This window comes from Gymnodraco acuticeps, unplaced genomic scaffold, assembly GCF_902827175.1.
Source record: "Gymnodraco acuticeps unplaced genomic scaffold, fGymAcu1.1, whole genome shotgun sequence".
In the NCBI taxonomy this organism is placed as follows: Eukaryota; Metazoa; Chordata; class Actinopteri; order Perciformes; family Bathydraconidae; genus Gymnodraco; species Gymnodraco acuticeps.
Window position 1 is genome coordinate 22,636 of NW_022990976.1, and position 26,681 is coordinate 49,316.

General features: G+C 41.7%; 1 protein-coding gene across 4 annotated transcripts; it reads left to right on the forward strand.

The window, feature by feature from the left end:
- The first annotated feature begins 655 nt into the window (after positions 1-655).
- Positions 656-24,957, forward strand: tymp (thymidine phosphorylase). 4 transcript variants are annotated; one of them, XM_034235549.1, is made up of 11 exons: positions 656-881; positions 5,351-5,515; positions 15,573-15,696; positions 16,564-16,766; positions 17,834-17,932; positions 20,173-20,302; positions 21,349-21,467; positions 21,677-21,839; positions 22,208-22,435; positions 22,597-22,737; positions 24,572-24,957. In XM_034235549.1, exons 3-11 carry the CDS (start codon positions 15,579-15,581, stop codon positions 24,718-24,720), a joined length of 1,350 nt encoding a protein of 449 aa, XP_034091440.1. In that variant the 5' UTR covers positions 656-881; positions 5,351-5,515; positions 15,573-15,578; the 3' UTR covers positions 24,721-24,957. The 4 variants fall into 4 exon arrangements, with proteins under 4 accessions (XP_034091440.1, XP_034091442.1, XP_034091441.1 ...); XM_034235550.1 differs by having other exon boundaries at positions 669-881; positions 5,331-5,515; XM_034235551.1 differs by lacking the exon at positions 5,351-5,515 and having other exon boundaries at positions 668-881.
- The last annotated feature ends 1,724 nt before the right edge of the window (positions 24,958-26,681 follow it).

Below are 26,681 nucleotides of genomic sequence, written 5' to 3' on the forward strand. Positions count from 1 at the left end.
TCTTTGACTGAAATCGCGCTCCATTGAAGGCGGGGCCTCGCATATGACGCACACCTGTTAGCCTGTTCCACCATTCTTCGTTTTCCGAGGCTAGGAAGGATTCTTGCCTCGCTTCTGAAGGACCTGACTCGGAAGACATGTCCTACCAAGGAAGCGTCCTCGACATTGAGAAACACCCCTGGTCTAGACGCTGAAAGGTTGAAACCGGGTTAATAAATGACAAGCTTTGAGACAGTAAAAGCACTTGTTTTTTACTCTGTGTACTTTGAGACAATACATATTATACTGTGTCATTATTTTACAATCATAGAGAACATATGTAGTGATTTACAAGCTGCAACTTGTTTGTTTTCAGTCTTTTAAGGTGCAGCATGATTGTAATTTGCACAATAAAGATATTAAACCTCAGGCTCCTACAGCCGTTTTACGACATAAAAGGAAATACACTGTTTCAGTGTGTGTACTCTGTATCAATGCTCTGTAGTTGATCTGACTGGAATTGTGTTTTTAAAAACTCAAAACCGCTACAGCATCTGTCAGACAGAAACTTGGGAAAAGTCATTTGACTGAAACCTTAAAAGGGAACTAAATGACTAATAGGGTTAACTTTGATTTAAACATTTGTAGAATACTAAGAGCTTTATTGAGTAGGTGTAACTGTATTAAGGGTTAAACTCATAACTTTATAACTTAGTGTTTAATGTAATTGACTTAAAAGACAATAAGAAATCAGGACGAAGCCAGTCTCGATTGAGGTCCATCAGCTGTGATCTGAGGCCACTCCCCCAACAGAAACTGTATTTAAATCTCATCCTAAGCACTGACCTGCCATTGTGCAACTCGTTTTTGACAAGAAAGCTACTGGAGACTTCTAGAATTGTGTGAGTAACACTGTGTTTGTAGACTTCTCTGTTTCAGTGTGTGTACTCTGTATCAATGCTCTGTGGTTGATCTGACTGGAATTGTGTTTTTAAAAACTAAAAACCGCTACAGCATCTGTCAGACAGAAACTTGGGAAAAGTCATTTGACTGAAACCTTAAAAGGGAACTAACTGACTACTAGGGTTAACTTTGATTTAAACATTTGTAGAATACTAAGAGCTTTATTGAGTAGGTGTAAGGGTTAAACTCATAACTTTATAACTTAGGGTTTAATGTAATTGACTTAAAAGACAATAAGAAATCAGGAGGAAGCCAGTCTCGATTTCCTTTTGAGGGCCACCAGCTGCAGAGTTAACTAATTAAAAGGACGTTGCCCCACAGCTGTGAGAACTCAGCAATCAGGTGTCCATTTTAGGTAGCACTTTCCTGGAGCGTCAGCTTCAGCGTCAGACAGGATAAGACTGACAAAGACATTAGAGTCATGCGGGAGTCACGAGGGAGGCAAAGAGGAGGCAAATCCTACTTTGATTGAGCTAAGTATCGCTGGTGTTTTTTATGTTTCATTTTATTTGGTTATTTAGCCCCTCATGCTATAATCATGTGTATTTTCTCCATTCCTGTTCATGTGTCTTCTCGCAATTATCACTGGCCCCGTGTATCTCCTAATCTATATAACCGGCCTGCTCTCGTCTATCCCACATGCTCCACTGAGATCCAACATCTAGTTTCAGGTGGCCTGTGGAACTGCCAGTCAGCTGTTCCTAAGGCTGACTTCATCTCTGGCTACGCCTCCCTGCAGTCTCTGGATTTCCTTGCTCTCACTGAGATGTTGATTACTCCATCCAACACATCCACCCCAGCAGCTCTCTCCACAGCATATTCCTTCTCCCATACACCCAGACCCACTGGCAGAGGAGGTGGCACTGGTCTCCTGCTCTCTCCCAAATGGAGCTTTTCCCTCTTCAAGCTACCTAACTTCACTCCTTCCACCTTTGAGTTCCATGCCGTCACAGTAACCCATCCTATACAGTTAACCATTGTTGTTCTCTACCGTCCACCAGGCGCCTTGGGGGAATTAGATCATCTCCTCTCACACATCCCTGAAACTGGTCCTCCCGCTGTACTTCTCGGAGACTTCAACCTCCAGACAGGGAAGATAGACGAACTAACATATCTGTTAACCGCCTTTGCTTTCTCACTGTCTCCGTCCCCACCGACTCATAAAGCTGGCAATGTCCTTGGTCTCATATTCTCAAGGAACTGCGCTACTTCTAACCTCTCTGTAAACCCGCTCCACACATCCGATCACTTCTTCATTTCATTCTCTCTATCCCTTTCCAAACATAACAAACTAATCTCTTCCCATCCTACACTTGTCCGCCGTAACCTTCGCTCCCTCTCCCCCTCTACCTTTGCCTCGTCGGTGCTCTCAGCCCTCCCTTCCTCTGACTCGTTCCAACTCCTGCCTCCAAACTCTGCTGCAGAAACTCTCCTCTCTACTCTCTCATCCTCTCTGGACTCTCTCTGTCCTCTCACATCTCGGCAGGCTCGTCAGTCCCCTCCTGCTCCCTGGCTAAATGATGCACTGCGTGCTAATAGAACCGTCCTTAGGGCAGCAGAGCGGAAACGGTGGAAATCCAAACACCGTGATGACCTCCTAACCTATCAGGCTCTCCTCTCCTCTTTCTCTGCTTCGATCTCTCAGGCAAAAAGCACTTTCTTTCAAGATAAGATCCAATCTTCCTATTCCAATCCTAAAAAACTATTTTCCATCTTCTCCACCCTCTTGGACCCTCCAAAAGCCCCTCCCCCCTCCTCACCTCTGTCAAGCGACTTTGTTACCCACTTTGAAAAAAAGGTTGATGATATTCGCTCTTCTTTTTCTGACTCACCTTTACTCACCGCTGGGTCACCAGACCCTCCTTCCACCAACACACTTACCTCCTTTTCCCCTCTCTCTCCAAGTGAGGTTCTTACCCTCATTACCTCTGCCCGCCCTACCACCTGTCCTCTGGACCCTATCCCTTCAAACCTCCTTCAGACTATCGCTCCTGATATTCTACCGTTTCTCACCCATTTCATCAACACTTCTCTAACTTCTGGTCACTTTCCAAACAGTCTCAAGGAGGCAAGAGTAAACCCTCTCCTAAAGAAACCCACTCTCAACCCGTCTGATGTTATAAACTACAGGCCTGTCTCTCTCCTCCCGTTCCTGTCTAAATCACTTGAACGCGCTGTCTTTAGACAACTCTCCTGTTATCTCAATCAGAACAACCTTCTGGATCCGCACCAGTCTGGTTTCAAGGCAGGTCACTCCACAGAAACTGCTCTCATTGCTGTCACTGAGGAACTGCACACTGCTAAAGCAGCCTCCCTCTCATCTGTCATCATCCTGTTGGACCTGTCTGCTGCATTCGACACGGTGAATCATCAGATCCTCCTTCGCACTCTCCAAAAACTTGGAGTTTCAGGCTCTGCACTTTCCCTCCTCACCTCATATCTGAAAGACCGTACCTACAGGGTGACTTGGAGAGGGTCTGAGTCCGACCCTTGTCAATTAACTACAGGGGTCCCTCAGGGCTCTGTTCTTGGTCCCCTCCTCTTCTCCCTGTACACAAACTCGCTCGGATCAGTCATTAGCCCGCATGGTTTTTCTTACCACTGCTACGCTAACGACACCCAATTAATTCTGTCCTTTCCCCGCTCAGAGACCCAGGTCGTCGCACGCATCTCTGCTTGTCTAGCTGACATCTCTCAGTGGATGTCTGCTCATCCACCTCAAGCTCAACCTTGACAAGACTGAGCTGCTCTTCCTCCCGGGAAAAGATTGTCCCACTCTTGACCTAACAATCAACATCGGCACCTCAGTTGTTTCGCTGACTCAGACTGCAAGGAATCTGGGTGTGACCCTAGATAACAACCTGTCCTTCACTGCAAACATCGCTGCTACAACCCGTTGCTGCAGATACACGCTTTACAACATCAGGAAGATACGTCCCCAGCTGACTCAGAAAGCGACTCAGGTTCTGGTCCAGGCTCTCGTCATCTCACGCCTAGACTACTGCAACTCCCTCCTGGCTGGTCTACCTGCATGTGTCATCTGACCTCTGCAGCTCATCCATAATGCAGCGGCTCGTCTGGTCTTTCAACCTTCCTAAATGTCTCCCACACCACTCCGCTCCTCCGCTCCCTTCACTGGCTTCCGGTAACTGCTAGAATCCACTTCAAGACACTGGTACTTGCTTACCATGCTGCGAATGGATCTGGCCCTTCCTACATCCAGGACATGGTTAAACCGTACACCCCAGCGCGTGCACTCCGCTCTGCATCAGCCAAACGACTCGCTGCACCCTCGCTGCGAGGGGGACCCAAGTTCCCAACGGCGAAAACACGTGGGTTTGCTGTCCTGGCTCCAAGATGGTGGAATGAGCTCCCCATTGACATCAGGACGGCAGATAGCTTGCACATCTTCCGGCGCAGACTGAAAACTCATCTCTTTCGATTCCACTTCGAGCGATAGCACTTTTATACTAATAAAGGACTGGCTTATCTAAAGCCAGTTGAGTAGCACTTGAAATGTTTTTGCTCTATGAAGCCTGATGTACTTATATGATTCTGTTTTCTTCAAGTTGTATTTTGTTGGACGAACGCACTTATTGTAAGTCGCTTTGGATAAAAGCGTCAGCTAAATGCAATGTGATGTAATGTAATAATATCGCAAAAGACATAAAAGTGCAAGTAAAATGCAGAAATAAGAAAAAATACATATATATTAATAGACAACAATGTAAAATGAAATACTGTATACAGTCGTTATGCAAAGGCAGTGTGTCACTCGTTTATGATTTTTCCACCTTTTCCGGCTCACGGAGATAAGGGTCGCTGGTTCAAGGTCCAGCTTTATTATCATTATATAATACAGGATTGCACAAGGAAACGCACCCTCCACTACACACAGAAATAATATATAAATACACACAAACATTTAGAATTAAAATAGCATTTATTAGTATATACATAAAGTGAAAACGCGCCCCTAAAATGCAACAGGGCTTAAGGGATATACAAGCATCTGTTATACTATCAAATTCATGATATAATTGTGTCCTATACTCCAATTTAAGTTCTCTGAAAGGAAAGTAAATCAACATAATTTAGTTACTTAAAGATTAAACAAAATGGCGTTCTACCCCATTTCATTTAAGCATATTTCTTTTGAATAATATATATTGTTATTTGTATATATTAATCATATATATTTTGATATTTGAGGGTTATCTTTTGTTCGCAGATTTTATGTTTTATTAAAAACAAATATTTTATTTTAATTGTATTTTAATTTGCTTTCTTCCCTTTAATTAATTTTGTATTTGTATATGTATTTAATTAAAACGAATCCACAAAAACTGAAACAGGTCATGACTTCAGAGATTTAATTCATCTTAAAGGGAAACGTTGTTATTCGCAGTGACAGGACTCAATTTACTGCCCTGTGGCGTTGTGGACACTGAGTAAACCAGAGCTGCCTCCTGATTGGCTGCCCTCCTCCTCCCTGCTCTCCTATTGGCCGACGGACTCTTGACCTGTGACTGTTTCATTGTGAGAAAACTCAGTCTGAATCTACTGTGAACAGGTACGCTGCTGTGTGTGTGTGTGTGTGTGTGTGTGTGTGTGTGTGTGTGTGTGTGTGTGTGTGTGTGTGTGTGTGTGTGTGTGTGTGTGTGTGTGTGTGTGTGTGTGTGTGTGTGTGTGTGTGTGTGTGTGTGTGTGTGTGTGTGTGTGTGTGTGTGTGTGTGTGTGTGTGTGTGTGTGTGTGTGTGTGTGTGTGTGTGTGTGTGTGTGTGTGTGTGTGTGTGTGTGTGTGTGTGTGTGTGTGTGTGTGTGTGTGTGTGTGTGTGTGTGTGTGGTGTGTGTGTGTGTGTGTGTGTGTGTGTGTGTGTGTGTGTGTGTGTGTGTGTGTGTGTGTGTGTGCTGTGTGTGTGTGTGTGTGTGTGTGTGTGTGTGTGTGTGTGTGTGTGTGTGTGTGTTTTTCCCGCCCACTCTCCTTTTCTCTTTCTTCCCGTGCAGCCGCTTTTCTGCTTGCTCCTGCCTCTGCTTACTTTTTATGCTGATTTTCCTATTCTTATTCTCTGAAAACTTCGAGCAGCGGCTCCTGGACATTAACTTATCACTGGGACAGTTCATCTTCGTAAATAGACGGATTTCAAAAAAAATTACGAGGACCTCAGTCTTACAGTAGCGTGGCCTAGCAACAGCTAAAGCCTGGTAGGCTACTGCATGCTATTTAACTTAAGCTAGTTGGTAGCAAAATGCCTCCGTTCTCTACAGATGACTTCCACAAACTTATACAGAAGATGGCTGTGTTGGAAATGAAAATGCAACAGTTGGAAGTGTTTAGAGTCGGCGAGGTCCTGATAATTTATTCCGGTAAATTACTCTGACCTACTAATTGACCTGACCGAAGTTATTGAGTCTATGTAAGTTTACTGCTTGGCTCAGATCCACCAACGTCAGCAAGATCTCACCTCTTCCTAACCCCTCCGAAGAACCAGGTTCAATTAACTGCTGTTTCAATTCAGACAACTCTTTTTTAATCTGTTCAAGGGATCCCGAAGGATTTTGATATCAGTAAATGGAGTGTGCTCCTACCTAAGTGTGAGTGTGGCAGGGTGCAGTCTTACCTTTTAAGCAGGAGAGGAGAGCACAGGTGTCCTTTAAGTTTAAGAAAAATAGGTCCAAACTAATACAGGGTTTTTACCTTCTCTCTTTACAACATTATAATCATACTAAAAAAAATGGTGCTGTGATCATGTTCAAATATGAAACTTTAATTCACAGTCTTACATTTATTACCAAAATGTATAATTTCAACTGCCCAATTCAGTTGTGATATTTAAAAATTCTCCCGATAGAATTTAGAGGCATTTCCTCATAAAAAGACCGGTGACAATAAAAAGCGCATTCAACTTTTCATTCACCAAATCAATTCACATCAGTTTCATACCTTTTTTCCGACACAGACGGCGGGTATAACTTTCAAAAACACACACCTATCTCCCGCAGGTATTTCGGAGGAAGATCCTCACGGTGGCGGTTACTAATCACAAACACATCTCCCATCAAATCATTCCACTCAGCATTTCAACCAACAAATTCAAGAGATATTTACCAAGTGTGAGAGGACCTTACCGAGAGCTATTAACCCAGCTCTGAAGGACAAAGCCTACCGGGAGAGAGTATACCAGGGGAAACCCGCCTCTCTCTCGCGCTCTCTCAAAAAACCAGTCTCTTTATGCTCAAAAAACCGGATCGAAACCCCAAAAAACAAACACCTCCTCTATTCCCAACCAACATCTTCTATTGGCTATGGCCTAAGACACACCTTCCCATGTTTGTGTAGAAAACAGGACATGAACAGACATATTCTATGGCTATCATAACCACCTTTTTGAGGTCTCAATGTATTTCTCCTTCAGTCAGGAGCCCCCCTCCCTGTGAACTGCTGTCAGAGGAGAGGGAGAAAACGGCCTACTCTCTTATCAGAGACACCCATAACTCTTATAGGCCTTACACTCAACTTAACAAACCACTTGGTTTTGTTTATACTGTAACTATAGAAAAACCTAAAATATGAAGCATTTTCATTGTGGGTTATACAAGAATATAATTGATTATATTTGATTATAACTAACTTTCGTTTTAAGTATTAAACATACTATGAAAACTCTCAACACCCTCTTTTCAAAACGCAAAGTTATCAAATAGCAACAGATACAATTGTAAGCTTACATACATATTCAAAAACCATCAAGAAGTATTCTCATTATGGGTTTATACAAGAATATGATTGATCATGTATGATTTATAATTAACTTTCGTTTTAAGTATTCACTTCATATGGAGATCTCAACAGAAGTTAACGTGGAAGTGAATGGACTATGTCGTGGGAATGACACCACTTTACCAGTGTTGCAAAATAATGGAAAAGGGTATGTTAACTCACAGCTAGTTAGTGTTATGGAAATCTTAGACCTAGTCAATACTGTGGAGATACACAAGTCAGAAATATCAAACAATAAATGGTGAAACAGACAGAGTTGTCTTTCGGGTTATTTATTTGAGGCCTCAAAGACACAGGTCTCACAGAACACAAGGTATCCTGAGAGAGTGCGCGCAGAGTGAAAGATGCATACAGGTTATATAGGATTTTGTCAGTTCAACAACATTCCGTCACTCATTAGGAGGGGCCCTGGCAGGAGAGATAAGCTTTCCAAAGGAACTGAAACTGTCAATCCTCCAGGCCCCTAGATTGAACCAGGGGCCTGTTCAGCAAGAGGGAAGTGAGGAAACTTGTCAGCAGCAGATGGAGGGCTAAGAAATGTGGAACTTGATCATAAGACAGGGAAACTAACAGGAACTTGCCCATTGCCCTGCGCTTGGTACCCAGCCCCCTCATCAAGTTCAGACCTTAGATGACCTTAAATGTCACTTTCCAGGGAGGCAAAGGACATGAACTAAAACACATCACCCAGACCTTACTTTGACATTTTTAAAGATCATGAGTGTCCATACATCCTTACAAACACTGTTGCAAAATGCTGACAGAGGTTATAAGCTGAAATACATTATTATAGGAACTGCTGAAAGTGCTAACAGAGGTTACAAGCAAAACACATCATTCTAGGAACTGCAGTTGATGTGTCCATGTAAGGTAAAATATAAAGTCTGCACTATAAGAAAACTTTAAACTACATATATGTAAAGTTTGCCATTACATTAGCAGCTACAAGGATTCCAAGGAACAGGAGGGCTGTGTACTGGGTAATAAATCTACAAGTGGTAGTCCTCCCTGGAACTCTCTGGGTGCAAAGCCTAAGAGTAAATCATTTCCATGGGATTTGGGAGGACGGATAACAGGCAGAGCACAGAGCTCTGAAATCTGTGATGCGACCGGCTGGCCTGCATTGTTATCACCCAGGAAGAGCGCCTCTTCAACCCCTCTTCATACTAGGAAACAGCCGTGGACAGCTGCTGAAGGGAGAACTACAAACAATCCTCCTAAACCACCAAGTGTGCCAATCCAGAACAGATACGCTCCGCTGACCGAGAACCGGAGATCTCATTCTGATGACCTGGATAACCTGTCCTCTTCACGCAGCAGGGTAAGGACCAATAGCTACTCCAAAAGTAAAAGGCTAGAGCAGGGGTCTTCAACTCAAATTCAACGAGGTCCAGTTAGAGAAAATCTCCCCATGCAAAGGTCCGGAACATCAAAATGTCTAACTTGCTTCATGAATTAGTGTGATATATATTGAAGTGACCTGTAGCTTTATCAACGTCTGCATGTAATCAACAACTGACTGCCAATCAAATAAAGAAAGTACAATTCAAAAACAACAATATTTATTGTCAATTAACATTACTTAAATACTGTGGATATGTGTAATGTTCCTCTCGGGCTGCATTTACAAATAAAATAGAGAAAATAAATAAAATAGCTTTTGAAAATATGTGCATCTTAAAAGTGCTTAATTTTAGATAAATAAAATAAAGTGTAGCAGCAGCTTGAGTGTCCCTTTTTCTTTGTTAACCATTTAACATCATGACTTAACAGTTTCAGCCGATTATAGAACAATATCAGTCTTTACCCATCATAACAACTGAACAGTTTTAAAGTTTCTCTTTCTTTCCCTCTTATATTGCAGACCATCACTCACTTTGTTTAAATTCAGTGTGAGAATTGAGCTCAAGCTTGTCCTGCCAGGAGTTTGTAAATCTGGGCTGACATGGAGTCAGGGCCATTCTCACACACATGCAGGTGCTCATTGGTTTCAGGGATGCAAACACAGGTATGGTGAAAAAAGAGAGAACTATTCGAAGCAGAAGAAAACAGTCGTAATATACCATCTGACAAAGGCCTGTGCTATAACGCTTCAATTAACTGCTATTCTTTATAATATACTCAGATCAATAGGAGACAGAGATGTTAAGTTATAAATCAAGGGTTTTTATTATTATTTACAGCAGGGGTGGGGAACCTTTTTCCTTTCAATTTTTACAACATCCTCCGAGGGTCGTACAAATTATTGAACTCAACCTTTGCTTAAAAAAACTAAAATCACAGCCCATTCATTTGGCCTTTCTTTCATGCTGTGCAAAGAAAAAGCAACCTCTTAATCCAGATATCTCACCATGACTCACGTATGCATGTGCACGGTGTGGCATGACCACCAAAACAGAAAGATATGGACACAAGATGTGTGCAAATGTATTTAGTATCCTATCCATGTGAACATTATTTAAGTGGGGGGGGGGGGGACCTGACCTCCTCTAGGGGCATGCTCCCCCGGGAAGATTTTTTTTTAAATATTGAAGTTAAAAGCATCAATCTAGTGCACTTTGAGAGCAACATTAAGAGATCTATGGATACATCTCTCAACACCCATATGAAACAGAACTGTAAGCATATTTTTCTTTTTGGATATTTTACAAATCACTCTCCTTTCAAACTCTATTCTTGTTATTTTTAACAACTATTTTGTTACTGTCATATAGTATTTTATACCTGTATTTCATTTAGTCTCATTAATAACTATAATGATCATATCAAGTTGTGCCTTAACCTCACTGAGCTGAGGTTATTTGAGCCTCTCAGGAGAGAGCTCTCTTCCACCTGGTTGTAGAAAAGCTCTTTAAATTCGTTAGCATAGCTAGCTAACCAGATGCTAATAACAACAGATCGCCACTGTGCTTACAACTAAAGACACAGCCACACAAACACTGCGGCATGTGTACGGCTCCTTATGGGTACTGCAATATTTGAAGGGCTGGAGCGGCGTTCCGGTGCTCTCTGTCAGCACTCCTTTCAGACGAGACATATACCACGTGAAGACACGTTACGCTCGTGTTGTGTTCATGGAACCTGTCCTTGGCTAGGAAAAACAGGTACTCGCTTGTTTAATTATTTTTGCGGTCTAGATCTCTTCTTCTTTTTTGAAGTGAGAAGTTGTTCGTCAGTCGGACTGACTCCCCCCCACCCCCAAAACGAAAACTCTTCGGTTCTCCACGAATTACGCAAGTCACCCAAATCAGCGTTAAAAAAGCGGGAGGCGCCGAAAAATCCCCTATTAATGTATTGATTATAGCTCCGGGTCCGTATAGGTCGGCGTCTGGGTCCGGATCCGGACCGCGGTCCGCCTGTTGCCGATCCCTGGGCTAGAGGGAAAGCTAACGACTGGGCCTGAAACTCTGATTGTGGGTGACTCTGCTGTAAGAGATGTAAAAGGTCTGTGTAGTAAGAACAACACCAAAGTACTCTGTTTTCCCAAGGATGTGGTCTCTGACTTGGCTGAGAAGATCCTGCATATTGGGGCTGAACATCCGACTGTGAAGAATGTGGTACTACACATTGGAACAAATGATGTTGTGAAACAACAGTCAGAAGTGCTGAAAGAAGACTTTAAATGTTTGTTGGAATCTGTCAGCTCTCTAAATGCAGAGGTGTTCATCAGTGGCCCTCTACCGCCAGTCAGAAGAGGAGTGGAGAGATTCAGCAGATTGTTTGCACTGAACACCTGGCTTTCAACGGCCTGTACTGACCATTCTGTCCATTTTATTGACAATTTTAACTTTTTCTGGGATCGCAGACATCTTTTCAAGGCAAATGGAGTTTGCCTGAACAAGTCAGGAGTGAAATAGTTTATCTCTAACATATTCAACTGCCTGCGTCATCAATCTGTTCCCTCTGCCAAGGACAAGCGGCAAGAGGAATCAAAACAGGAGAAAGACACAACACATCGCGCAGAAAACCCTGAAGAAGTATCACTGCACCCGCCTGAGGAATGTTCTGATTATGGGAGACCTATGAGACAAATGGAGGAGTCTCCACTGCCCGTCCCCCCCCCCCCTGTCAACGCCTTTGAGGATACTCTTCATTTATCCCCCAGCTCTCTCTACTCTCCGCTCACCCTCTCACCCTCGCCCACCCCCCTGGAGTTTCGATGACCGCATGAAGGCGATACGCAGGGTTGGCAGCATGTCCTTTACCCCCGCCCCTCAACGACGCCAACCAAAATTACCGAAGCAGAGATGCGCACCATCTCCCCCGGCTTCATCACCATGCCTACCACAATCATCCAAACCAAACAATACAAGGAAGATGGAAGCAGATTTCCAAACCCCCCTTTCTACAGTGTAGCCCTCACCCTGCCCTCCTATGATGAGAGGAGCAGGGTGGTGGGTCCTCCCTCCCCTTCAAAGCCTGATAGGGATGTGTGTACAAAATGCTGCAAACTGATATCTGCTGGGTCCAGGCTCAAGGGCATATGGTACTCAACTCTTTCCAGGACATGCCGGGACCCTGCCTGCCTGTAGCTTTGCCGATATCTGTGTTGATAGGTAATAGATTAAGAGCGGTGAATCATCTTAGATACAGGAAGCGCTCAAACGTTTGTGTGAGTTTATCAAATGTAGCAGTGATTCCATGTCAGCCACAGCTTGTTACAAAAAACATGACTGATAGTGTGTTTAACAAACTTAAACTAGCTTTATTAAATGTCAGGTCTCTGGCAGGAAAAACATTTTTAATCAATGATTTTATCACTGAGCACAATCTCGATTTTATGTTTTTAACAGAAACTTGGATTGAACAAAATAACAGTGCAGCTGTTCTTATCGAATCAACCCCTCCCAACTGTAGTTTTATGAGTCAGGAAAGAATGCATAAGAGAGGAGGTGGAGTTGCTATTCTGTTCAATGATTCCCTTCAATGCAGGAAGACATCTTATGGGAACTTTGCTTCTTTTGAATATGTGGCCCTTCAGCTGAAATGCTCCTCTCGAGCTCTGTTCCTAAATATCTATAGACCACCCAAATACTGTGCAAGCTTTTTTGATGACTTTACTGAACTGCTGTCTATAGTGTGTATTGACTTTGACCGTCTAGTCATTGTTGGTGATTTTAACATCCATGTTGACAACCCCCAGGACAGGGGGCTAAAGAACTGTTTTGTGTTCTTGATAGCTATGGACTGACTCAGCATGTGACGGAGCCCACGCACAATAAGGGGCACACTCTGGACTTAATTATCTCAAAGGGTCTGAATATCTCTAAGGTTGTGGTGACTGATGTTGCACTCTCTGACCATTCCTGTGTTTTCTTTGAGAGCTCTATTTCTGTTCACAAAAATGTTCAAAAAGAGGTAACCACAAAGCGATATTTAACTGAAAACACTAGGGAAATGTTTACTCAGAATTTTTCTTTCACACTTGCCCCTGCTAACATCTCAGTAAATTAGCTAGTAGATCATTTTAATTCAAAGACTAAAAATGTTATAGATGCCATTGCTCCAACTAAGGTAAAGGAAGTGTCTGTCAAGAAAATATCTCCATGGAGAAAGGCCATGAGCGTGAAAACAGAAAAAAGAGAATGTCGAAAAGCTGAACGCAGGTGGCGAAAAACAAATCTCCAGGTTCACTTTGAAATCTATAAAGAGAGACTTGGCCATTAAAATTTGGAATTGAAAAACGCACGACAATCGTTCTTCTCTGAGATCATTACCAAAAACAAAAACAACGCACGTGCCTTGTTTGCTACCGTCAACAGACTAACTAACCCCCCAGTGTCAGTAGCCTCTGAATTTCTATCCACCAGGGCGTGCAATGATTTTGCCTTCTTCACTGACAACATTCAGAAAATCAGACAAGCAGTCAGTGCCTCTGCATCAGGAACAGCAAATGTGTTGTCCCTATGTCCACCTAACATCAATTCAAACACCATGACACAATTCCATCAGATTAACGATAAAAACCTAGAGGACATTATTCAACTTCTGAAATCCTCCTCCTGCTGCCTTGATATTATTCCAACAGGATTTTTCAAAGATGTTTTTCGTTGCATGGCCTCAGATCTACTTCATATAGTAAACAAATCTCTTCACTCAGGTATTTTTCCACAGGCCCTGAAAACTGCAGTCATTAAACCGCTCTTAAAAAAGAATAATCTAGATGCTTCAGTGATGAACAATTACAGGTCCATATCAAACCTCCCATTTCTAGGTAAAATCATTGAAAAAGTTGTTTTTCAACAGTTGAGTCATTTCTTGCATTTAAATAGCTGTTTCGATGTGTTCCAGTCAGGCTTTCGTCCAAACCACAGCGCTGAGACTGCTCTTGTAAAGGTCTTTAATGACATCCACTTAAACACAGACAGTGGCAGAACTTCAGTGTTAGTATTATTAGATCTCAGTGCTGCGTTTGACACTGTTGACCACAGCATATTACTAGACCGACTGGAGAACTGGGTGGGACTTTCGGAAACAGTTCTGAATTGGTTTGAATCCTACTTAAAGGACAGAAACAACTTTGTTTCTATAGGTAAATACACATCTGAGTTGACAAATATGACATGTGGGGTACCTCAAGGCTCCATCTTGGGGCCTCTTCTCTTTAACATCTACATGCTACCACTGGCTCAGATAATGAAGAACAACAAAATAAGTTACCATAGCTATGCAGATGACACACACATTTACATAACAATTTCACCAGGAGACTATGCTCCAATTCAAACACTGAGTAAGTGCATTGAACAAATCAATGACTGGATGTGTCAGAACTTTCTCCAATTAAACAAAGATAAAACTGAGGTAATGGTTTTTGGAGCCAAGTCAGAACGTATAAAAGTTAGCGCTGAGCTTCAGTGTGCAATGTTCAAAACAACAGAGAGCCAGAAATCTAGGTGTAGTCATGGACTCTGACCTGAGTTTCAACAGTCACATTAAAACAGTTACTAAATCAGCCTACTATCACCTAAAGAATATATCTAGGATTAAAAGACTAATGTCACAGCAGGATTTGGAAACACTTGTCCATGCTTTTATCTTCAGTAGACTACTGCAATGGTGTCTTCACAGGTCTCACTAAAAAATCTATTAGAAAGCTGCAGCTGATTCAGAACGCCGCTGCTCGAGTCCTCACTAACACTAAGAAAGTGGATCACATCACTCCGGTTCTGAAGTCTTTACACTGGCTTCCTGTGTGTCAAAGAATAGATTTCAAAATACTGCTGCTGGTTTATAAAGCACTAAATGGTTTAGGCCCAAAATACATTTCTGACCTCCTGCTAAATGATGAACCATCCAGATCTCTCAGGTCTTCAGGGACTGGTCAGCTTTCTGTCCCCAGAGTCAGAACTAAACATGGAGAAGCAGCGTTCAGTTATTATGCTCCAAATATCTGGAACAAACTCCCAGAAACCTGCAGGTCCGCTGCAACTCTGACTACTTTTAAATCCAGCAAGAAGACTTTTCTTTTTGTCGCTGCTTTTAATTGAACTATTCACATCTTAGACTGCACTGTAACTTTTATCCATGTATTTTTTCTTTTAATGTTTATTTTATTAGCTTTTCTTTTTTATGACTGATTTTAAATGCCATTTTCTTAATGTCTTTCATTTTTTGTAAAGCACTTTGAATTGCCTTGTTTTGAAAAGTGCTATATAAATAAAGTTGCCTTGCCTTGCCTTGCCTTGCCTTGCCTTGCCTTGCCTTGCCTTGCAGCAACTTTAATTTATCCGTTTATTACGATCTGATCTTTAAAGAGGATATGATTCTGCAGAAACTCATGACTTTGAAACCATGAGCAGAATAAACATTATTTTCAGTGTGTCTTTCTAAACCTGTTTTTGTCCAGGTCGCCATGACGTCCGTCCAGGATCAGATCAGGAAGAAAAGAGATGGAAAAACGCTGGCGAACGAAGAAATTAAAACATTTATTGACGCTGTTACAAACAAAACGATTCAGGACTGTCAGACAGGTAAAAACTGTTTAACGTCTGTTCTACCTAGCAACAGTCTGTTATCCTTAGCAACAGTCTGTTATCCTTAGCAGTGGTCTGTTCTCCTTAGCAGCAGTCTGTTATCCTTAGCGACAGTCTGTTCTACCTAGCAACAGTCTGTTATCCTTAGCAACAGTCTGTTATCCTTAGCGACAGTCTGTTCTCCTTAGCGACGGTCTGTTATCCTTAGCAGCGGTCTGTTCTCTTTGGCAGCAGTCTGTTATCCTTAGCAACAGTCTATTCTACTTAGCAACAGTCTGTTCTACTTAGCAGCAGTCTGTTCCCCTTAGCAGCAGTCTGTTATCCTTAGCAACAGTCTGTTCTCCTTAGCAACAGTCTGTTCTCCTTAGCGACAGTCTGTTATCCTTAGCAACAGTCGGTTCTCCTCAGCAATAGTCTGTTCTCCTCAGCGGCAGTCTGTTCTCCTTAGCGACAGTCTGTTATCCTTAGCGACAGTCTGTTCTCCTTAGCAACAGTCTGTTATCCTTAGCAACAGTCTGTTCTCCTTAGCAACAGTCTGTTATCCTTAGCAGCAGACTATTCTACTTAAGAACAGTCTGTTAGCGAAAATTAACAACCCCTGGATTGTTCAAATTGACCAATCAAAATCGAGTAAACTAAGCCATGTAATAACACTGATTATCATTTACCATGATGGATACACGCTGCGTTTAATTCAGAAGTGTTTTTGGACTGTTTGAGGCTTCTCATTATGGGACATTTTGTGCATCAGCTCAACAACGTCCCATAATGAGAACATTTTAGTGGTTAGGGTTAGGTAGAGTTTTTTTAAATGTACACGGTCCCTTTCTTCATGTTGTTTCATCCCCTTTTTCCTGCGTTCAGGAGCCATGCTGATGGCCATCTGGCAGAAGGGAATGGTCCCCGAAGAGGTCGAGACGCTGACCCGTGAGATGATGTCATCGGGGGAAGTGATGTCATGGCCGAAGGAGTGGGCGGGGCTTGTGGTCGACAAACACTCAACAGGAGGCGTCGGAGATAAAGTCAGTTTGGTGTTAGCACCCGCCCTAGCTGCCTGCGGCTGTAAGGTAAAATTAAATGTATTTATGTAAATGTTTTATTTATTTAGGGAACTCAGCTCGTATGTGACCACCCAGAGGGCCTTTATTTTTAAATCAGTTCTTGCCGTGATATCTAGTCTGTTTTGGAGGTAAGTAAGTAGTTATTTGTAGGCTTTGCCATGTTACAACATCTTGATCATTACATTTAAAAAAAAATCATAACAGTTAGATTTAACCATTCGCTGCGTAAGATCACAACATTCTTATTATAGTAAACTAAGCTGAACACAGCTCGTTAAGACATTTTAATGGGCTTTTATTTTGATATCCATTCCTACACATTCTTCAATCTTAATTTGATGGGAACACAGCGCATTTGTGGCATTTTAGAGGGAATTTATTTTTGAAATTCCACATCAGAATGTGCTGATATTTTCTGCCGATAATCAGCTCAACGGCATATAGGTGTAAGCAGGGGTAACGTGGCTATTTTTATAGGTGGTGTGATGTGACCACATTGAGAGCAAAATGAAGAGATCTATGGATACCTATCTCAACACCCAGATGAAACGAACTGTTAACAGATTTACTTTTTCTTTTATGGATATTTTACAAATCACTCTTTTAAACTTTATTCTTTTTTTAATGTCATATAGTATTTCATACCTGTTTTTCATTTATTCTATTATTTTTTTATAACTATAATGATCATATAATGTGTGCCTCGGAAATAATTGTTTACATTAATGTGACCAAACGTTTGAGACCCACTGAGATACCACTCAGAGAGTCCTTTAGTTCAACTGAGTCTCTCAGTCTGACAGGAGAGGACTCTCCTCCACCTTGTTGTTGAAAAACTCCTATAATCCGTTAGCGTAGCTCGCATACACCAAGAAGCTAGGAACAACGATCTCCGGTAACCAGTGCGCTCCTCTCTCTCGCTACTCTCTCTCAGAGCACTCTGTCTGTGATGTCATAATGAACTCAGGTGTGTGTCTGTGATGTCATAATGACCTCAGGTGTGTGTTTGTGATGTCATAATGACCTCAGGTGTGTGTTTGTGATGTCATAATGACCTCAGGTGTGTTTATCAGGTGCCGATGATCAGTGGGCGGGGCTTAGCGCACACAGGAGGAACTCTGGATAAACTGGAGTCAATTCCTGGATTCAACATCCACCAATCAGCTGCTCAGGTGCAACAACATATTATATTATGTTATATTTCATATTATTGTATTTCTTTATTCACCTTTGGGGTATTTACTGACGTATCTTATGTAGTGGAATTAAAATCTCTTAAGCTTGTTTTAACCACAGACCTTATTTCAGGCTAAAACACATTCAGAAAACCATTGACTTCAAGACCAGAGGACAGGAAGTGATGTCACATCTGGGTTTAAGACTCATTCCTGCAGCACTTTATTTTCTTTGCTAACTCATTCTCGGAACCAACAACAAGTTAGCGTTTACCTTTCAGTGTGTGTTTGTTGTATGGCTTTCGGGACTTGGACTTCACATTATATTGATTTAGTGTGACTGTTCAACACAAAGTAAACAACAACATTACCTCGACATTCACCCTGCAGTTGTCAGTACCAGGATAACCAGGAATATTGACAGTTAAACACCTGAACTGCTGAAACAATTTCATAACATTCATCTGCTACTTAGTAATTATGTATCTATTATCTAATATATCATTCCAATAACTTTTATATAGACTCATATTGCACTATTCCACTTTTTTTTTAAAGAAAAAACATTTTTCTTTTTGTTTTACTTTTAATATAGTATATTTTAATATTGGTTAATATTGTCTGCTTATCTGTATTATCGTGTTGCATTGTTGGAGAAGCCTGTGACCTAAGATTTTCAACTACATAATTACTCTGTAGCTATGTTAGTTTGACAATAAAGAACCTTGAACCTTGAATACTACGTGCGTTCAGGATTCCTGATAAATAATACATGTAGGGATGGATATGTTCACGATAAAAAATACAAAAAATGCATTCCCCCCTGTTACGTCTCGGCTGTCGAGGGGTATGATTCTCGCTTCGGGTGCGAGAGGTCCCGGGTTCAAATCCCGGACGAGCCCCCATTTAAGTTACGTCCCGGCTCGTAGAAAGAGGAAAATAACATATAACGAGTTGGAATTGGTAAATTGGAAGTTGTTTATTGAGAGTATCAATAAAGTTGGCAACAAACAGCCACAATCAAAGCAAAAGGCCACAAAGGCACCGGTTTAAACAAACAATAAAAGGAACTAAGGGAGACTCTTTAAATAAGAGTTAGTATAAACAAAATAACTAACAACAAAATAACCTAAAGAAAACCTCACTTCTAAAGTGGGATAAAAAGAGTAAGGCTAACAAAAATAGGCAGTCACCAAAACACAGCCTGGGTACAAGTTAACCTCTGTTAACGTTTGTATTACAAGATAAACAGAGTGACAAGAACAAGCACAAATATACAACCAACTGAGTTAACCACTGTTAACGGGCTATCACACGAATGTACCGAGAGCCGTCTGCCACAAATTCAGACCTCTGTCGACTAACTGAGGTGCACACATTCTTGTAGTTGTCCCTGGAAGGTGTGTGCGGTGATTGGGGATTTGGCCCGGGCATGCTCCAATCCAGATCTTCGGTCACGCCTACCGTGGGAGGGACAAGGAGCCGGCATCCAATGGCGTCTGAGCAATGGCACAGCTCATATACATATAACACACAGCTGCAAACACTTACTGAAAGGTTAATGGGCGGCGGCCGTAACACCCACTTTATTTTTTGCAGGATTTTCCAAATAAATAACATTTAACTTAATTAATCTGTAAGGAAATTCTTGTTCCAGAAATTGTTTTAGAAATAAAATAACAAAAGAATAAAAAAACAAAACTGAATATACAAAAAAAACATATTAAAATGTAAAATAACAACACATGCCTGAATACATGTAGTAAATGTTGGGGAATATTTTCCAAGGCCCATAACTTTGACCCAGTTTATCAGTTCAAACTGTCCTGACTGAGCACACGCACCTCGTAACCTTGGCTGCTGTGCTCTCAGTGTTCTGTCTCCCTGTTCCTGCCTGTTGGCGTCAGCTGATAGAGGTGTTATGATTTTATCTTGTTATGTAGCATGTTGATGATTCTCTCTGAACTAGTTAAATACATGGGTCTGGGGTAGAGTTCTTCAGAGTTGACGTGGCAACTCTACCGTGCAGTCAGATCGTGGCTGCTGTGACTTGTGATGTGAATTCTCCGGCCGAAGCTCCAAATAAACGATCAGTGTTTGACATCAAAGCTCCTGCTCTTCCCGTGTCTCTTTCCTGAGTCGGTGACTCCCACTGCATTGCTGCTACACAGAAGTTTCCCTTACAGTAAAAATAATTGATGTGTATTTTATTCATTATAATTTCTTTAAATGTGCAGATCCTGGAAATCCTGGCCTCGGTGGGCTGTTGCATTGTGGGTCAGACGGAGACTTTGGTCCCTGCAGATCGAGTCCTGTACGACCTGAGAGACGCCACCAGCACCGTCGACAGCCTGCCTCTCATCACTGGTACTGGGGTTACTGATGGAGGCCTAACACTGACATTAAAAAAAATAAAACAATTAATAATATTTACAAAATAAGTTCAGGAAATATAAAAATACATTTAATTTCAATAGGACATATATTATGAATAGAAGAATAAATAATTGTAATGACTAATTTTAATATGAATGTATACCCCAAAGTCTTCTTCACATGGCTTTAGTTAACTTCCTTATATATTATATTTATTTATTTAAAATAAAGATCAACAAATAAATATATAAGTAAATACATAATTTAGAATAACAATTTTTTTGTCATGTTTATATTTAACAACTTATTTTTTTATTTTAATATAAATGTTTTCTGTTTATATTTATTTGTATTTATTTATTTGTATTTATATATTTCTTTATTTCTATTATAATGGCAGCTTTATTCTGTAGTTACTAACATGACATAAGAGTGCTCCAGTCAGTGCCGATTCTGTGGGGGCCCTAGGCAAACATTCATTACATTACATTACATTACATTGCATTTAGCTGACGCTTTTATCCAAAGCGACTTACAATAAGTACATTCGACCAGGAAGACACAACCTTGAAGAAAACAGAATCATATAAGTACATCAGGTTTCATAGAGCCAAACATTTCAAGTGCTACTCAACTGGCTTTAGGTAAGCCAGTCCTTTATTAGTATAAAAGTGCTTCGTTAATAGTTCTAACGCTCGGCATTCACTGGGGGCCCCTCAAACCCCCCCCTCCCCGTAGCGGAGCAAGGCAACGCAACTTAAAATAAGAAGCAGCATTTTACGGCGCGCTGTGCATGGGGCCGCCTTGAGGGGGTTTCCCGAAATGTCGTTGCAGTTAATTAAAGGATGTTTCATGTTGTCGTTGCTGTGGACCTTCTTAATCTACCTTCTTTGGGGGCCCCCTTCTGGTCCGGGGCCCCAAGCAGTTGCCTGCCTTGCCTGTCCGCAAGCGGCGGCCCTGGCTCCAGTTACAGGAATACTGAAATATACTCTGTCTCATAAATATACATTTAAATATATGAGATGTTTCTGTTCCAGCCTCGATCGTCTCAAAGAAAGGAGCCGAGTCTCTGTCGGCGCTGGTTCTGGACGTGAAGTTTGGACGAGCCGCTCTGTACAAAGACCTGGACAGCGCTAGAGAGCTAGCTCAGTCACTGGTGAGTATTTATATTTATATAACCAATACTACAAAGCTTTGCATACATGCTTAAAAATAATAGGGTTTTTTGTACTTTTATTATTATTTATTATTATTATTATTAATGCTTTTATTTTTATTATTTTGACGTATTATTCTATTGTTAGCTGAAGTTTTTATTGTTTAGAATTAATTTTGATTGCTAACAATAGTTGTTGCGTTATCCAGGTGCATACTGGGAACTTGCTGGGCATGCGCACGGCGGCGGCACTCAGCTGTATGGACGCTGTGATTGGTCGATGTGTGGGCAACAGTCTGGAGGTGATGGAGTCTCTGGAGACGCTGAAGGGGCGAGGACCTGAAGACCTGATGGAGCTCGTCACAACTCTGGGTAACCACGTTAAAGCTGGACCCTGAAGGCCTCACTGAAGTCAGGGTTTAAAGACATAAGATTTAAGGGATAGTAAAAGCCTTTAAAAACCATAACGAGCTCATGATAAGTACATTTATTTATTACGAGTCATATTTACTTTTTTTTCCTAATTTGTATAGCTTATTTATTTATAGAAAAGTAATTATTTATGATATTGGCAGGGCTTAAAATAAATAAATTACTCAATTAATTAATTAATTAATTAAACATAAAAATGTATAATAAGTTGAATACGAAATGTTCCTTAAACAAAAAACAATAATATATTAGTTTGAATTGTTTTGGGAAAAAAAGTTTTAAAAAGTATACATTGTTATTTTTTTTAGGCGGCTTGTTGCTGCAGATGACTGGCTCTGTGTCCGACCTATCAGAGGGCAGGAAGAAGATTTCTGACGCTGTGATTGGTGGAGCTGCTCTCTCAAAGTTCCAGGCCATGATGGAGGCTCAGGGAGTAGCCAATGAGACGGCTCGGTCTCTATGCTCCGCCCACTCAGATTACTACAGCGTCCTGAGGAAAGCTGAGCATCAGATGGAGCTGAAGACACCGACAGATGGTAAACAAACAAACAAACAAATGCAGGACTTTTACTGTAACAGAGTATTCCTACACTGTGGTACTTCTACTTTGTAGTACTCTAAGTACAAGATCTGAGTACTTCTACTTTTACTCAATATCTGAGTATTTTTGGTAAATGAGTTTCCTCTCGTCCTGCAGGAGAGGTGTTGGAAATCGATGGTTTGGCTTTAGCTGAAGTTCTCCATAAATTGGGGGCGGGACGATCGAAGGTGGGAGAACCTGTCAATCACAGCGTGGGGGCGGAGCTTCTGGTGTTGCTGGGTCAAAGAGTCAGCAAAGGTCAGAGGTCAACGGTGATGGGTTACTGTATTTATTCATTAATGGCTTGTTGATGATGAAATACTTCGCTGTTACTTTTGATTTGATTAATTTCGAACGTGTAAAACAAAAATACGAAAATAATAATAACAAAATGAAAATAATTATGATTATTATTATGATGACTCTACAAACTCAAGCAGATAAACAAAAATATTATTGATTTACAAATTATATATAAAACAAAATCCACCTAATTACACATCTGTTACTTTGTAGTGTGTGTGTGTGTGTGTGTGTGTGTGTGTGTGTGTGTGTGTGTGTGGGTGTGTGTGTGTGTGTGTGTGTGTGTGTGTGTGTGTGTGTGTGTGTGTGTGTGTGTGTGTGTGTGTGTGTGTGTGTGTGTGTGTGTGTGTGTGTGTGTGTGTGTGTGTGTGTGTGTGTGTGTGTGTGTGTGTGTGTGTGTGTGTGTGTGTGTGTGTGTGTAGTGTGTGTGTGTGTGTGTGTGTGTGTGTGTGTGTGTGTGTGTGTGTGTGTGTGTGTGTGTGTGTGTGTGTGTGTGTGTGTGTGTGTGTGTGTGTGTGTGTGTGTGTGTGTGTGTGTGTGTTGTGTGTGTGTGTGTGTGTGTGTGTGTGTGTGTGTGTGTGTGTGTGTGTGTGTGTGTGTGTGTGTGTGTGGTGTGTGTGTGTGTGTGTGTGTGTGTGTGTGTGTGTGTGTGTGTGTGTGTGTGTGTGTCTCTGTGTGTCAGTCTGTGTGTCTCTGTGTGTCAGTCTGTGTGTCTCTGTGTGTCAGTCTGTGTGTCTCTGTGTGTCAGTCTGTGTGTCTCTGTGTGTCAGTCTGTGTGTCTCTGTGTGTCAGTCTGTGTGTCTCTGTGTGTCAGTCTGTGTGTCTCTGTGTGTCAGTCTGTGTGTGTCAGTCTGTGTGTCAGTCTGTGTGTCTCTGTGTGTCTCTGTGTGTGTGGTCAGTGTGTGTCAGTCTGTGTGTCTCTGTGTGTGTGTGTGTCAGTCTGTGTGTCAGTCTGTGTGTCTCTGTGTGTGTGTGTGTCAGTCTGTGTGTCAGTCTGTGTGTCTCTGTGTGTGTGTGTCACTCTGTGTGTCAGTCTGTGTGTCTCTGTGTGTGTGTGTGTCAGTCTGTGTGTCTCTGTGTGTGTGTCAGTCTGTGTGTCAGTCTGTGTGTCAGTCTGTGTGTCTCTGTGTGTGTGTGTGTCAGTCTGTGTGTCTCTGTGTGTGTGTCAGTCTGTGTGTCAGTCTGTGTGTCAGTCTGTGTGTCTCTGTGTGTGTGTGTGTCAGTCTGTGTGTCAGTCTGTGTGTCAGTCTGTGTGTCTCTGTGTGTGTGTGTGTCAGTCTGTGTGTGTCAGTCTGTGTGTCAGTCTGTGTGTCTCTGTGTGTGTCAGTCTGTGTGTGTCAGTCTGTGTGTCTCTGTGTGTGTCAGTCTGTGTGTGTCAGTCTGTGTGTCTCTGTGTGTGTCAGTCTGTGTGTCTCTGTGTGTGTGTGTGTCAGTCTGTGTGTCTCTGTGTGTGTGTGTGTAAGTCTGTGTGTCTCTGTGTGTGTGTGTGTCAGTCTGTGTGTCGCGGTGTGTGTGTGTGTCAGTCTGTGTGTCAGTCTGTGTGTCTCTGTGTGTGTCAGTCTGTGTGTCTCTGTGTGTGTCAGTCTGTGTGTCTCTGTGTGTGTCAGTCTGTGTGTCTCTGTGTGTGTGTGTGTCAGTCTGTGTGTCTCTGTGTGTGTGTGTGTCTCTGTGTGTGTGTGTGTGTCAGTCTGTGTGTCTCTGTGTGTGTGTGTGTGTGTGTCAGTCTGTGTGTGTGTGTGTGTCAGTCTGTGTGTCAGTGTGTGTGTAATGTGTGTTTCTGTGTTTTCAGGCGCCTCCTGGCTGCGGCTGCATTTCGAGACTCCGCGTGTGACTGCAGATCAGATCGCTCGCCTGCAGGGGGCGCTGACTGTCGGATCAAACACACCCACACACACTCACACACACACTTTAGTGAGGGAACTACTGCCGCCTCAGTGACGCTATATTTAATACTTAAACACAACTTGATCATGTGACTGAAGTCCATGCTTTTACATAAAACAGTTTACAAAAGTCACGCTTACTAAAAATAAACTTCAATAAAAGGACAAAGGTGTGAATATGTTTCCAATGTATAACCAGTGGCGGTTCTAGACCAATTTGACTGGGGGGGCCACTGGGGGGCCAGTTATTTTCTGAGGGGGTAAATAATAAATAAATGCAGGACGAAAAAGAGAACTAGACAGTATGAAGTAATTGCGCATAAGAAAACAATGCAATACAGTTATTGGTATTTGTTTCAGTACACTTATTTATTTCAGATAGATCTTATAGTTATTACTGTTAGCTTCAGCTTAAAGGGATAGTGGAAAATGGAACCTCAAATAGTTTCGTTTTAACTTATATACAAGCATAATTACGTACCAAAACAATCACACCTGATTAAAAAAATATAATAATTGCCTTACGCATGTTAGAAGCACTTTATTGCAGCTTCCCCGAAGTTTTTTAGAAAGGAAATGTTCGACTCAGCCAAACCGGAAGTGACGAAAACTTAGGAAGACGATACGATAACAAACCATGGCGTCTATGCAGAATGAACGTGGAAGGGCAAATATACCAGACAAAGAAGAAGGATTGTACGAGGTATCCAGTGATGATAGCGAGTCAGAAACATCCTCTCGGCTTTCCTACGAAAATGTCGTTTTAGGAACTGAATCTGAATCCGGTTCAGTAAGCGACGATGGTGACAATATTGAGCCAGACGATGGACCATTACGTCCTTATTTGCCCGAGCCCGAGGTGATGGTTCACGGCATGGGCAATGGCGAGGATGACCAGGACCAGGCGCCAGATGATGCACCCCTACGCACAAATAATCTTGACTGGTAGGTCCCTAAGCATAGCTCACGCATCTTAAGATCACCTGTAGCCTTTACAAATATTAGTAATTGTTAACCAGTTAAGCCCGAAGGTCCCCCTAGTGGACCCCTCCCACAGTTTTTTTTTCTCTCACATGTCTCAGGGCTTCTTAACATTTATGAAACTATTAATGTTTCATACCCTTTTAAAGGTAAGAAACTCCGCTAACTGACAATAAGAACAATTGTTAGCTAGAAAAAACACAAGAGTAATACCAAGCCTTTGAATTAGCATTGAGCGAAACAATGCTAACTAATGCTAACGCTTTTTTACACACAACACACGGTGGAAATGCCCTTATTACTATCTTAACTGCACACACAAGATATACGATTTAAAGCTGAGATTCCACACATGTAATGTCATCACTGTCCGACCTCGAATTCCTGGAGCTATCAGCCAGAAAAGAGAAAGTAAACAACATCCGGTTCCAAAAATATTACAATAATTACGTCTTACCTTTTTTTATTTGTGATCAAAAGTTGTGTTCAACGGAATAAAAACGCATCTCAAGGTTAATCCAATGTCGTTGTGTCACGTAGAATTTTTTACTGATAATCAATCATCATATTTATGGCAATATACTCGGTACCATAATAAAGGTTGGCTATTCACATGCAAATGCTATTGAATGTCCGCCATTGTTTGTGCCCGTCTTCCTATGCTCTCGTCATCACCCGAAGATTCCCGACGATTCCCGAAGTATTTCGTTTCATTGAGAGGGCGCAGTAAAATTGAAAATAAAATGAAACTAGGCGCATGAAATTAAAAAAAATTGTTTATTATGCTTATTTTTAATAAAAATACATAAGTTAAACCCAAAATTCGCGGATTTCCACTATCCCTTTAAGTTATAGTGCAATGTTTGCACTAACACCATATTTATATAAAAATAAAGGCAATGAACAGTTACATCTCTACTTTACATCTACAATTACACGGATAAAATAGTTTAACTCACCTTCAATTATCGTCTCTCGAAACGTAGGTTTCAATCAGTCTTTCTTGGATGCAACAGCCTCTGATGATCCGAGATG

Excerpts from the sequence above, each read along its gene's own strand:
- tymp (XM_034235549.1), top strand. The coding sequence starts at position 15,579 with ATGACGTCCGTCCAGGATCAGATCAGGAAGAAAAGAGATGGAAAAACG. Across the intron at positions 21,840-22,207 it reads GGAGCTCGTCACAACTCTGG|GCGGCTTGTTGCTGCAGATG; the intron begins GTAACCACGTTA and ends TATTTTTTTTAG. Across the intron at positions 22,436-22,596 it reads GCTGAAGACACCGACAGATG|GAGAGGTGTTGGAAATCGAT; the intron begins GTAAACAAACAA and ends CTCGTCCTGCAG.